The sequence below is a fragment of the Carcharodon carcharias genome, chromosome 21 (genome assembly GCF_017639515.1).
Source record: "Carcharodon carcharias isolate sCarCar2 chromosome 21, sCarCar2.pri, whole genome shotgun sequence".
NCBI lineage: Eukaryota > Metazoa > Chordata > Chondrichthyes > Lamniformes > Lamnidae > Carcharodon > Carcharodon carcharias.
Genome location: NC_054487.1, coordinates 33225120 through 33237568, shown reverse-complemented (window position 1 = coordinate 33237568; position 12449 = coordinate 33225120). Strand labels below are relative to the sequence as shown.

Sequence of the window (12449 nt, the reverse complement as noted above, 5' to 3'; positions counted from 1 at the left end):
TAGAAAAGAGTGACCATAATATGATAGAATCTTACATTAAGTTTGAAAGTGATGCAGTTCAATCAGAAACTAGGGTCTTCAATCCAAACAAAGGAAACTATGAAGGTATGAGGGGAAAATTGGCTATGGTGGACTGAGAAACTGTTAAAAGGCATGATGGTAGACAAGCATGGGTAGGCTAACATTTAAAGAATTAATACATGGTTTACAACAAAAATGCATTCCTTTAATGCACAAAAATCCAGCTAACAGAAGATTGTATTAGATCAAAGGAAAAGGCATATAAAGTTGCCAAAGAAGTGATAAGCCTGAAGCTTGGGAGCAATTTAGAATTCTGCAAAGGAGGACCAAGGTTAAGAAAGGGAAAACAGAATATGAGAGTAAACTAGCGAGAAACATAAAAATGGACTGTAAAAGCATCTATAGGTATGTAAAAAGGAAAAGATTAGCAAAAATGAATGTGGGTCAATTACAAGCAGAGTCAGGAGAATTTATAATGGGGGATAAGGAAATGGCAGAGAAGCTAAACAAATACTTTGTGTCCGTCTTCACAGAGGAAAATGCTAAATATCTCCCAGAAATAATGTAGAATCAAGGGGCTAGTGTAAACGAGGGACTGCAAGATATTAATATTGGTTTAAAAAAGTACTGTAGAAATTAATGGGACTTAAATCCTCTGGACCTGATCTACATCCCAGTGTTGAAGGAAGTGGCTGTAGAGAAAGTAGATGCATTGGTAGTCATCTATCAAAATTCTATAGACTCTGGAATGGGTCCTATATATTGGAAGGTGGCAAATGTAATCCCACTATTTAAGAAAGGAGGGAGAGAGAAAACAGGGAACATCAGACCTGTCAGCCTAACATCAGTTGTAGGGAAAATGCTAGAATCTATAATAAAGGATGTGATAACAGGACACTTAGGAAATAATGGTAGGATTGGGCGGAGTCAATATAGATTTATGAAAGGAATGTTTAACAAACCTGTTGGAGTTTTTTTAAGGATGTAACTAACAGAATAGATAAGGGGGAACTGGTGGATGTGGTATTTTTAGATTTTCAGAAAGCTTTTGATAAGGTCCCACGCAACTAAAAGTAGAGCACATGGGATTGGGGCAAGTATATTGGCATAGATTGAGAACTGGTTAATGGACAGAAAACAGAGTAAATGGGCCATTTTCAGATTGGCAGACCGTGACTGGTGTGGTAGCTCAAGGTTCAGTGGTATATCGATGATTTGGATGTGGCGATTAAATGTAATATCTCCCAAGTTTGCAGATGACACAGAACTAGGTGGAAGTGTGAGTTGTGAGGAGGATGTAAGTACATTTCAAGGGGATTTGGAGAGGCTAAGTGAGCGGGCAAAAGCTTGGCAGATGGAATACAATGTGGAGAAATGGTGCTAGGAAAAACTGAATTCAAAGTATTTCTTAAATGGTGAGAGAGTGGAAGTGTTGAACTTCAAAGGAACTTGGGTGTCCTTGTTCACGAGTCACTGAAACCTAATATACAGGTGCAGCAAGCAATTAAGAAGGCAAATAATATGTTGGCCCTTATTACAAGAGGATTTGTGTATAGGAGTAAAGATGTCTTAGTGCAATTATATAGGGCTGAATTTTGTCAGAATTGCACTGTGTGCAGTAGTGGTCAGGTAAAATGGAGCCCTACCCACCGATGAAAATGACAGGTTTTTACGCTGTATCTTCCCGAGCTCGCCTTATTATATATGCACTCCCGCACAACACACTGTTTCCATTGCGGGCGGGCTCTCATTCACCTCCTTGCCATCACCCCACTGTTGCATCATGCTGGGTACCATCTTTAAAAGGCAGCTGCCAGCAAAGCGCTCATCACCCCCCCCCCCCCCCCCCCCCCCACACAACCACCTCGATTGCCTGTGCGCGAGAAGCAGTGCCAGGGCAGCACCTGACCCCCCCTCCCCCTCCCCCCAAACTCTCAACAATCACCTTCAAAAATGGCCAGCATTGCCCCCAGATAGCCCCCCCCCAAACCCCTCAGCAGTCGCTTGTTGGGGGGCTAGGTATGAGTCCCCCCCCACCCGGGCCTGTAAACAACAGGCAAGCTGTGGAGAACGCTACTGCTCGCTCACCTCAGTTCCCTCAAAATGAAGGCTGCCAAGTGCACTTCGCCTGGATGGGTGCTGTTGTGATACACATCAGCGTGCTTTCCTGTTGATGTGGACGGACGATATGGCAGGGTTCTAAGAACCTGGCAGGATGGCCTTTTAATTATATGCTAATGTATTACAATTAGCTCTCTACTGACTGATGGCAGGAAACGCAGCACGCCATCGGCGGGCTTAGCAGAAGATGGCGACTTGCCTTCACGCCACCGTGTAGTGGGTCCCGCCATATTTTCCACGCATGCCATCTATCACACCTGCTACCAGCAGGCTCGGAAATTTCCGCCGGTAGAACCTTGGTTAGACCACACTTGGACTATTGTGTGCAGTTTTGGTTTCCTTACCTAAGGAAAGATATACTTGCCATAGAGGGAGTGTAACAAAGGTTCACCAAACTAATTCCTGGGATGGAGGGATTGTCCTTCGATAAAGGATTAAATAGACTGTGCCTTTATTCTCTGGAATTTAAAAAGAATGGGAGGTGATTTCATTCAAACATACAAAATTCTTACAGGGCTCAACAGGGTTGATGCAGGAAGGATGTTTCCCCTCCTGTGTTTTCTAGAATAAGGGACAGATCATTTAGGACTGAGATGAGACTGAGATTAATGGGTGGTGAGTCTTTGGAATTCTCTGTCCCAGAGGGCTGTGGAGGCTCAGTCATTTAGTATGTTCAAAATTGAGATTGATGCATTTCTACATATTGAAAACACGAAGGGATACAGGGATAGTGCAGGAAAATGATGTTGAGGCAGAATAACAGAATGGCGGAGCAGGCTCGAAGGACTGAAAGGCTGTTTCTTTGGTAAAAACAGCATAACAAAATAATCAACAATAAATATACCTGTTAAATTTTTGTAATGTTCTAGACCTAAAAAAAAATATACTTACCCAATTTGGCTGAAATTGATCTGTTCGCAGAACTGATCTTTGGTCATTATTTTATATGGAATGATGAATTCTCCTTTACTCACACTGAATTTTGAACTGATGATGCTTTTTCTCTGTGTTCCTTGTAGGAATTGCTCCGTTTTCCAAAACTCCATGATGCCATAGTAGAGGTTGTGACATCACTGTTGCGCAGAAGATTACCTGTTACTAATGATATGGTAAGCTTCTACAACATACATCATAATATCTGCATGCAGGTTTGTTCTGGAGGAAGATACGATGCAAATGAAACATGAGTTTTCTCTTCTTCATGGCTGTGAATAATCTTTTCATTGTACTAAGATGCTTTCGTAGTTAACATTGTTTTTTCTTCTTCGTTCAATCTGTAATATTACGGTGCATGTAAACTTCCGGTTTACAGTAAAACCTTGATATAAAAGGGAAATTAATTCCAGGAGCAAGAACCACCTAAAGATCTACAGAAATTAATCAAATCTTGGGTGGAGGGAGTGGGGGGCAACGGTGTGTCCATACCCTAGAATGGAAGGAGGTGGGGCTTGCCATCATAGGGAAATACTAAATGAAGGTTCGGTTCTTCCTTACAGGAAGGGCGGGGAAAATCAGGGAAAAAAAGTATAGAATGCTTTTATTGATTATATTGATTAATTTATTGCGTAGCAAAAGATGCAACTGGCCTCATAGAAGGGACCTGGCATGTTATAGTGTTCTGAGAGAGTTAGTTGCTAATGTTGTTAATTGGGTTGTATAAAATACATCTTCAATATTTCAAATATCTTTTGAAATAGAATTGCACACACTTAGAAAAGCTGTTCTGAATATTTGGCTTTTCAATGTAACAGGGCATTTGCAATCACTTAAGCCTTATGGGATTAATTTAGAATAAAACTATGGCACTGAAATAATCTTGGATACAATGCTTAAATAATGACTGGCTGTATTCTACTGAGTTTTCTCTTTATCAAATGCTGAGAGTTGTAAGCAGATATAAGTTACATTAATTTTTTTGGTGCCAACCAGGTTTGTAAGAGAGAAGATTTCAGTAATTGTGTGTTTTTATACTGTGGACCCAGGTTGATGAGCAATCAAACTGTGACAAAGCTGTGGGAAAACAGTGGGTTGTGAAATCAATGAAACATGAAGAATATCCGAAGTCAGGGATGAAAAATTATAGAAAACTTCGCTTGGATAATCAAGGACACTTAGCATAGAATTGTGAAAGACAGTTTGTGTTTGCCAAATTAGAGTTTTTAATTGAAGGATTGACTGATACCATGGGAATGCAGTAGATATAGTGTACATGGAAGTCCACAAGGTATTTGAGGTTTTTCACAGGAGGTATATTATAAAGATGCATCCTGCGCCCCAGGATCTTAAAATAAGTGGCTGCAGAAAAAGCAAAGGCATTGGTTATAATATTCCCAAATTCCTTAGATTCTGGAAGGGAACCAGCGGATTGGAAAATAGCAAATGTAGCACCTTTATTCCAGAAAGGAGGGTGACTTTCAGGAACCTATAGGCCAGCTAGCCTAACACCTGTCAGAGGGCAATCACTAGAATCCACTATTAAGGTTATAGCTGGATACTTAGAAAATCATAATGGGATAAGGCAAAGGCAGAGTCAGCATGATTTTGTGAAAGGTAAATCCTGTTTAACTAATTTATTAGAGTTCCTTGAGGAAGTAACAAGCAAGGTAGATAAAGGGGAACCTATTGTGGTATTTGGATTCCAAAAGGCATTTGATAAGGTGCCACACCAAAGGTTATTACACAAAATAAGAGCTCATGGTGTAGGGAACAACAGCGTGGATAAAGGATTGGCTTGTTAACAGGAAGCAGAGAGTAGGGATAAGTGGGTATTTTTTGGGTTGGCAAGCTGTAACTAGTGAAGTGCCACAGGGATTAATGCTGGGGCCTCAACTATTTACAATTTCTCTCAATGACTTGGATGAAGGGACAGAATGTATGGTAGCTAAATTTGCCAATGACACCAAGGGTAGGAAGGTGAGTAAGTAGGGGATAAAAGTCTACAAAGGAATATAGGCAGGTTGAGTGAGTGGACAAAAATTGGCAGATGGAGTATAACGTGGGAGGATATGATCTTGTCCTTCTTTGGCAGGAAGAACAGAAAAGCAGTATACTAGTTAAATGGAGTGATATTGCAAAATACTGTGGTACAGAGGAGTCCTGATGTCCTGGTACATGAATCAGAAAACATTAGTATGTAGGTACAGTAAGTGATTGGGAAGGCAAATGGAATGTTTATCATTTATTGCAAGGGGGATGGATTATAAAAGTAGTGAAGTTTTATTGCAGCTGTACAGGATCCTGGTGAGACCAAATCTTAAGTGTTGTGTACAGTTTTGGTCTCCTTATTTGAAAAAGGATGTAATTGCGTTAGAAGCAGTTAAGTTGTTTCACTTGACTCATTCCTGGAATGAAGGGTGTGGAAAGGTTAACAAGTTGGGCCTATACCCATTGGAGATAAGAAGAATGAAAGGTCATCTTATGGAAACATAAAAGATTCTGAAGAGACTTGATCTCCCCTCTTACAGGAGAGACTAAAACTAGGTGACAATGTTTAAGGTCTCCCTTTTAAGATGGAGATGGGGAGGATTTTTTTCACTCAGAGGGTCATTTTTCTTTGGAACTATTTTCTCCAGAAAGCAATGGAGGCTGGGGTCATTGAATTTATTCAAGGCTGAGTTAGATTTTTCATAGACAAGGGAGTCAAGGGTTATGGGGGGCAGAAAAGAAAGTGGAGTTGAGACCGCAATCAGATCAGCCATGAACTTATCGAATGGCGAGTAGGCTGGAAGGGCCGAATGGCTTACCCCTGCTCCTAAGACTTTTGTTCTTACTCAGGTTTATAAGAGGAAATGTAGCAGCAATGATTTATTCGCTGATAGACAAGAAACCAAGATTTAAGATTCATGGGTTTTCAGATTGAAGAAGAATAAGAAATGATGTATCCCGGACATTATTGTTTCTGTTTTAAATATTTGTTGATGATTTGAATTTGGGTATAAAGAGCACAATGTTCAAATTTGATGACAACACTAAAATAAGGTTTGACAAACGACGGGGAACATCATAAAAGACTTGCAGGTTAGCAAAATAGACAGTCAGGTGCTGCGTATAATTTAATGTACTTGAGATTTTTAAAATAAGAACATAGAGTACAAAATGCAAAACCGAAATTGTAAATTTCTACACAGCAGTGATTGGGGCAGAGTTGTTTGTAGTTTTTGGCCCCCATTATTGAAAGAACATTAAAGCTGTAGATCGTATAATAGAAAAACTATAATTGAAATTTTGCATCAGAATAGAAACAGGCTGAGGAAGTTTTATAGATATGTTTAAAATTATAAATGATTTTGATTTATTGCCCATTCCTACTTCTCTCGATAGTGTTAATCAGCTTTCTCAATGAACTGCTGAAGTCCTATGTTGATGATGCCCCCACATTGGTATTAAGTTGTTAAATTTAGGATTTGACCCAATGACAATGAAACAAAATGGCAATATATGTCTGTGTCAGAAAGTTGTGTGACTTGACATCAAATTTGAAGTTGATGGCGTTCTCCTGATCAAGTTGCCCTTGTTCTTCTCAGTGGTAGAGTTTGCACGGCTGGGAAGTACTATCTGAAAGTTAGAAGAAATTCATTTACAGAGACTTGCTCTTTTGTTTTTGTTGTCATTGGGTCAAAAATCCTAAATGTATCTACTTAATACCAGTGTGGGAGCACTATCAACATAAGGCTTGCAGTAATTCAATGAGAAAGTTAATTGCTGCCTTATCAAGGGAAGTGGGTAACACTTGCCTGTATAGAGCAATTACAGAAGAGTTCATTGCATCTTTTAAGGAAAGGTAAATGGAATTAGTTTTGTATTGCTCTACCAAAGAACCATCTTGGACATGATTAGCTGAATGTATGTTGTCATCTTCTGTCATTTTAATTTGCCATATTGGAGCTTCTAGATGGCATTTGATAAAGTGCTACATAACAGACTTGTGAGCAAAGTTACAGCTGATGGAATAAAAGGGACAGTAGCAACATGGTGCAATATCGGCTGAGTGACCAGAAACAGAGTAGTGGTTAATGGATAATTTCTGGACAGGAGGAAGGGTTTATAGTGGAGTTCCTCAGGGGTCAGTGTTGGGACCCTTGCTTTTCCTGATATATATTAATGACCTAGACCTTTGTGTACAGGGCACGATTCAAAATTTGCGGATGCTACAAAACTTGGAAGCGTTGTGAACAATGAGAAGGATAGTGTAGAACTTCAAACGGGCATAGACCGGCTGGTGGAATGGGCAGAGAAGTGTGAAGTAATTCAGGAGCAGAGAAATCTGGGTGCATATGTGCATAAATCAATCAAGGTGGCAGGACAGGTTGAGAAAGCTGTTAATAAAACATACAGCATTTTTGGCTTTATTAATAGGGGCACGGAATATAAAAGCAAGCAAGCTATGTTAAACTTATATAGAACACTCCCCAACTGATCGTGGGTGCCACATTTTAGGAAAGATGCGAAGGCATTATAGAGAGTGCAGAAAAGATTCACGGGAATAGTTCCAAGGATGAGGAACTTCAGTTATGTAGATAGATTGGAGAAGTTAGGATTGTTTTCCATAGAGAAAAGAATGTTGAGAGGAGATTTGTTAGAGGGATTCAAAATCATGAGGGGTCTGGACACAATAGATAGGGAAAAAATATTCTCATTGGTGGACAAGTCAAAAACCACAGAGGGCACAGATTTTAAAATAACAAATGAAGCAATGGCGACCTAAGGAAAAACTTTCACGTAGCAATTGGTTAGGATCTGAAATGCACTGTTTGAGAGTGTGGTGGAGGCAGTCTCAATCAAGGCATTCAAGAAGAATTTGGATGGTTATCTGAAAATAAAATATATGCAGAGCTATGGGAAGAAAGCAAGTGAGTAGCACTAGGTAAATTGTTCCTATGGAGAGCCGGTGCAGATACAATGGGCCAAATAGCCTCCCTCTGTGTTGTAACAATTCTATGATTCTATAAAGTTTTTATATACATACACACCAGCATTAATTTATTGGTTATGTTTATGTGTGTTGTATTTATATTGGTTGCAAACTGTAGGTAGCAAGTTATATGATATATAATGTATATACATATCATGTTACTTGCATTACTAAGGGTTTCCATTTTGTAAATATTCGTAAAATTTTGGCGAATTTGCCGTACTTTTGTTATAATTCAGCTGAGTAGAGATATTGAAGCTGCTGGGATTGTTTAGCTCCAAAGATACAAGAAAACTGTAGATTTAACCTGTGATTTGTATGACTAGATGCCATCTGGTTTATTGATCTGAACCTTTGTATAAAGATCTTTTTAATTAATCACTTCTAGGTCCACAATCTGGTAGCCATTGAGCTTGCATACATCAATACAAAACACCCTGATTTTGCAGACGCCTGTGGTGTTTTGAACAGTAACATAGAGGTAAGGTTTATGCATCAATTTTGTAAAATTCTGATTGTCAGAATTAGAAAGTGAGAATGCATATACTGTAAAAATGATGTGCCCCCTTTATTCAAATGTTTGAAATATTTTAGAGAAATGGCAAAAAATAAACTGTTCTATAGAAACATTTTTAATAATTTATTAAAACCAAGGGATAATGGTACTGATGATGATTCTTTGTAATGTGTTACTCTCCAAACATTTCCATTGATGGTAGTAAGGTTTAGGGTATCAATTACATTAAGCCCAGCATAAAAAGGATATTAATCAGCTGCCTACTTTATTGCTTGTAGTGTATAAACATACTATGCAAATGTCACCCAATAGAACAGATACTTGTTTAAAAATGTAATCTATTTTAATATTGGTAGCTCAGAAAATTTGAAAAAATAAGGGATTAATTTCTGGGAATAAGTTTAAAAACTGTTATAGGACAAAGTTATGTCTTAAATTCATAATGTGATATTGTCTTAAACTCCTTCTCCAACTTTATATATAAATTTTATAATTAGAAATAATCTGGCATGAATTTTTTTGCCCTCTTAGATATTTCTAGTAAACTTTCCTATTTATGCAAAATAATGGACACTTTTATTCTTGGCATTAAATTGATATCCTCAGTCAGCGAGGGCATGGAATGATAGTGACTGGTCTAGAAAGATTTGCTTTCTGAGACTTAATTATTTTTTAGATTTCAAGTCATGCTGGTGGGCAGCATATTTTTTGGTTATTGACCTTGGAGTACTTAATGTTGATTCTTGGCACCAAAATGAAAGTAATTCACTTTTCAGTACTGAACCCTCACCTTGACTACAAAGTATTAATAAATATCATATTGCAAAACTGTTTAGCGATCTCATTAAAGTTATGTATATATTTTGACTATTGCAGAAAATTACAAAATGGGCTTATGAAAGGCAACCTGCATTTTCGATGACACTTTGCAATCGAAAGATACTTTAAATTGTAAGGCATCAAATTCAAGTTCAGTTGCTTTCCTATAGAAGTTCCCTGTACAACACAAAGATCACCTTTTGCTCTGCCTGTATCCTGCTCCTTCTGAATTTTTACCAGCATGCCCAACTCTGGCTCTTAGTCTCCTACATTCCTATTCCCCCAGTCTTCCAGTCCCTATCTGTCTCCCGAGCTCTTGTTTCTGGCTTCTAAGGTCACAAACAGAGTGGCTAACATGCATGAAAATCTCATGTAATGCTTTCTACAGGGTTGCTAATAATTCAGCAAGGCTCCCTAGAGGAACGAACTTTAAATGTCTTTTCTATACTTTGTGTCAGCATGTAGTGGCGGCAATCAAAGCCAAAGATTAGGAGACAGGGAAACATAACTTGGTGAGGAAAGCCCTGCTGCTAGAGAGTCTAGAATGGATAGGAGTGCAGGTACATCCAGGGCCAGGGAGAGAAATTGTGGGCCCAATTGTGGGCCCTGATGCTTCTCCTGTTTCTGAGCCTCTTATTCTCCCCCAAACTCCCCCTCCTTCCCCCCCCCCCCCAACTCTCCCCCTCAATTATGCATGATATTTTTTCCCCTTTCAAGGTTCGTCAATCAGTTCACCAAACAATTATAGAAAGGTGTTAGTAAAATGATAATTCTCATTGTTGGCATCTGGTTACAAATATCTGATATATATACAGCATAGGTCATTAATACTAAGAGCAGCAACAATATAGTGCAGCGTTAGTTTGTGTACTGCGCCCTATAGGTAATCCAACCATGGCTATTAAACAAATCATAGAGCACAAGTTTAACTTTAACAGCATTGTAAAATATTGTTAATTTGACAGGAAAACATTGCATTAATTATTTATAACACTGTGCAGGCAATAACACTAATTTTGGTGATTGCCTCAGCCCTCATTAACATGATCTACACATTGCATCATACGGACATGGTTACAGTAAATTCATCTTTGGGGGAAAGATTCAACCCAGATAAACTGCGCAAGATCATTTCCATTTTCTAGAAGTAGTGGAGGGCTTTCTCCTGCCTGGGTTCATGACATTCAATATAAGTATTCATACAAGGGGTGTAATTGTATTCTATTTTATCAGTAATTTCACAGGGTAGAAAGATCAAATGACTCCCAAGCAAAAAAGTACAATGATTGAGCAACCTTGGTCTTCACTTTCAATGAGAGGCATTGGAGTCCTCAGGTTTCTCCGTGAAACACAAATTTTAAGAGACCAGAGGACAAAGACTGGTTCACAATTGTATCTGTGTTTTCTTGATCAGCAAGTCTGAAGACATCTGATTGCTGCTTCTCACTACAATATATTTTCAGTATCCACTATTGCCATGAAGCTATTAACATATATAATATTTTGGAAAATATTTTTCTTATAAAATAGACATTTAGTCTGTGGGTGTGTCTTAATTGGATTAAAGCCACCTAGTCTGGGTGCTTTGATATGTACTAGTTTTGATATGTAAGAGAGAGCGTGCATTTGCATTTTTTGAATAGAGCATTCAAGAAGTGAGGTGAAAACTTGATGCCTTTCTAGCAGCTACCAAGCAATATGTTTATATTATTAATAAAATTGGTACAATGAATGGGGTTACATTGTTAAAAGGTAAAGTTCAAAGAGGCTGGTGAGACAATGAGAATTTGAATTCAGTCAGTGGTGGGAGGTATAATTTCAGTTTTGTGTGTGCAGGGCAGAGATCAAAAGGCAGCTGCAAGCCTCCAACCGGCTCCACAGTGAAAATAAATTCATTTTGAATTCGTAAGGTGAAAATGCTTTGCCTGATGTTTGGTTAAGTCTATGGGTTGCTGTTGCCTTAGTGGAGATTAGTTTGGGAATTTGTTAAAAGTTATGATAGTAATTTGTAGCCATATGTATATATACTTTTTAAACTGTGTAAATTAAATAAATGTTTCAATTAATTTAATGTAAAACCTCAAGAACTGATGGCCTGATTCCTGAATTTAGAGTTGCATCTCAAACATAACACTTAAAATTATAGGTTATGACAGTTGTTTAAAGTTTCCCCTTGGGAATTTTAAATAACTGCGCTTTACCCAATTGCATCAGTCAGAACAACTATGCAATATGATATTTCAATACCTCAAAAAACGCAAAAGCATCAAGGTGGGATGGGGTAATGGTAAGTAGACAAAAGGACAAAATTGAAGTCAATGAAAAAGACTCTTGAGAATCATGTGCAGTGTAAAACAGGTTACTGACTTATTGGGCCCATTATGTCTCCTGGCAATTTCACCCCACAAAGCCTGCTCACAGTAAACTTTCATTGTCAACAAAATAACCAGAACTCCAGCATTGATTTTACTCTCCGTTCACAAGATAATTATAGATGACAAAGACCATTTAGCCTAGCTTATATCATCCATCCAAAGTGACATACGACCATAGTTATTAGGAGCAGGAATATGCCATTTGAGCATCGAGCCTGCTTTGCCATTTGATAACATTGCCTACAATATACCGATGACTACAGCTCAAAAGTTCTTAATTAGCTGAAAAGGATTTGGGTCATAGTGTGACATGTGGTATAAACGTAGGTTTTGTCTTTCTTTCATTACGCCTGCATGCTGTAGGCTGAGTGACTGTAGCAGTGGTGAAATTGGAGGTCCAATGCTGATTCTCTAAGGATAGTTAATAACAAAGCAATCAATTGATTATAGAAAAGTGGCTACAAAGAAATCACTTCTTTTAAAAAAACAATTCAACTCTCCAGCTATTACAGCTGTACCATTCTGACTTATCTGGCGCCAACCTGTATTATACCATAAATGGCATTTACCCCTTTTATGCTAATGACACTATCCACAGGATTTGTCAATCTACCAGCAGCTCAGGAAAAATGTAGATTGAATTGTTGATTTGAACTCTTCAAAGAAGACTGATAGATGGTACAAA

At 38.4% G+C, this 12449-nt stretch overlaps 1 protein-coding gene across 3 annotated transcripts in view; it reads left to right on the top strand.

The window, feature by feature from the left end:
- The window catches only part of dnm1l (dynamin 1-like), a 77872-nt gene that overhangs the window by 40433 nt on the left and 24990 nt on the right, over positions 1 to 12449 (top strand). For all 3 annotated transcript variants that reach the window (XM_041215585.1, XM_041215586.1, XM_041215584.1), the window contains exons 12-13: positions 3162 to 3251; positions 8442 to 8534. In XM_041215585.1, coding sequence (XP_041071519.1) covers positions 3162 to 3251; positions 8442 to 8534 — 183 coding nt within the window. The remainder of the gene's footprint in view (positions 1 to 3161; positions 3252 to 8441; positions 8535 to 12449) is intronic.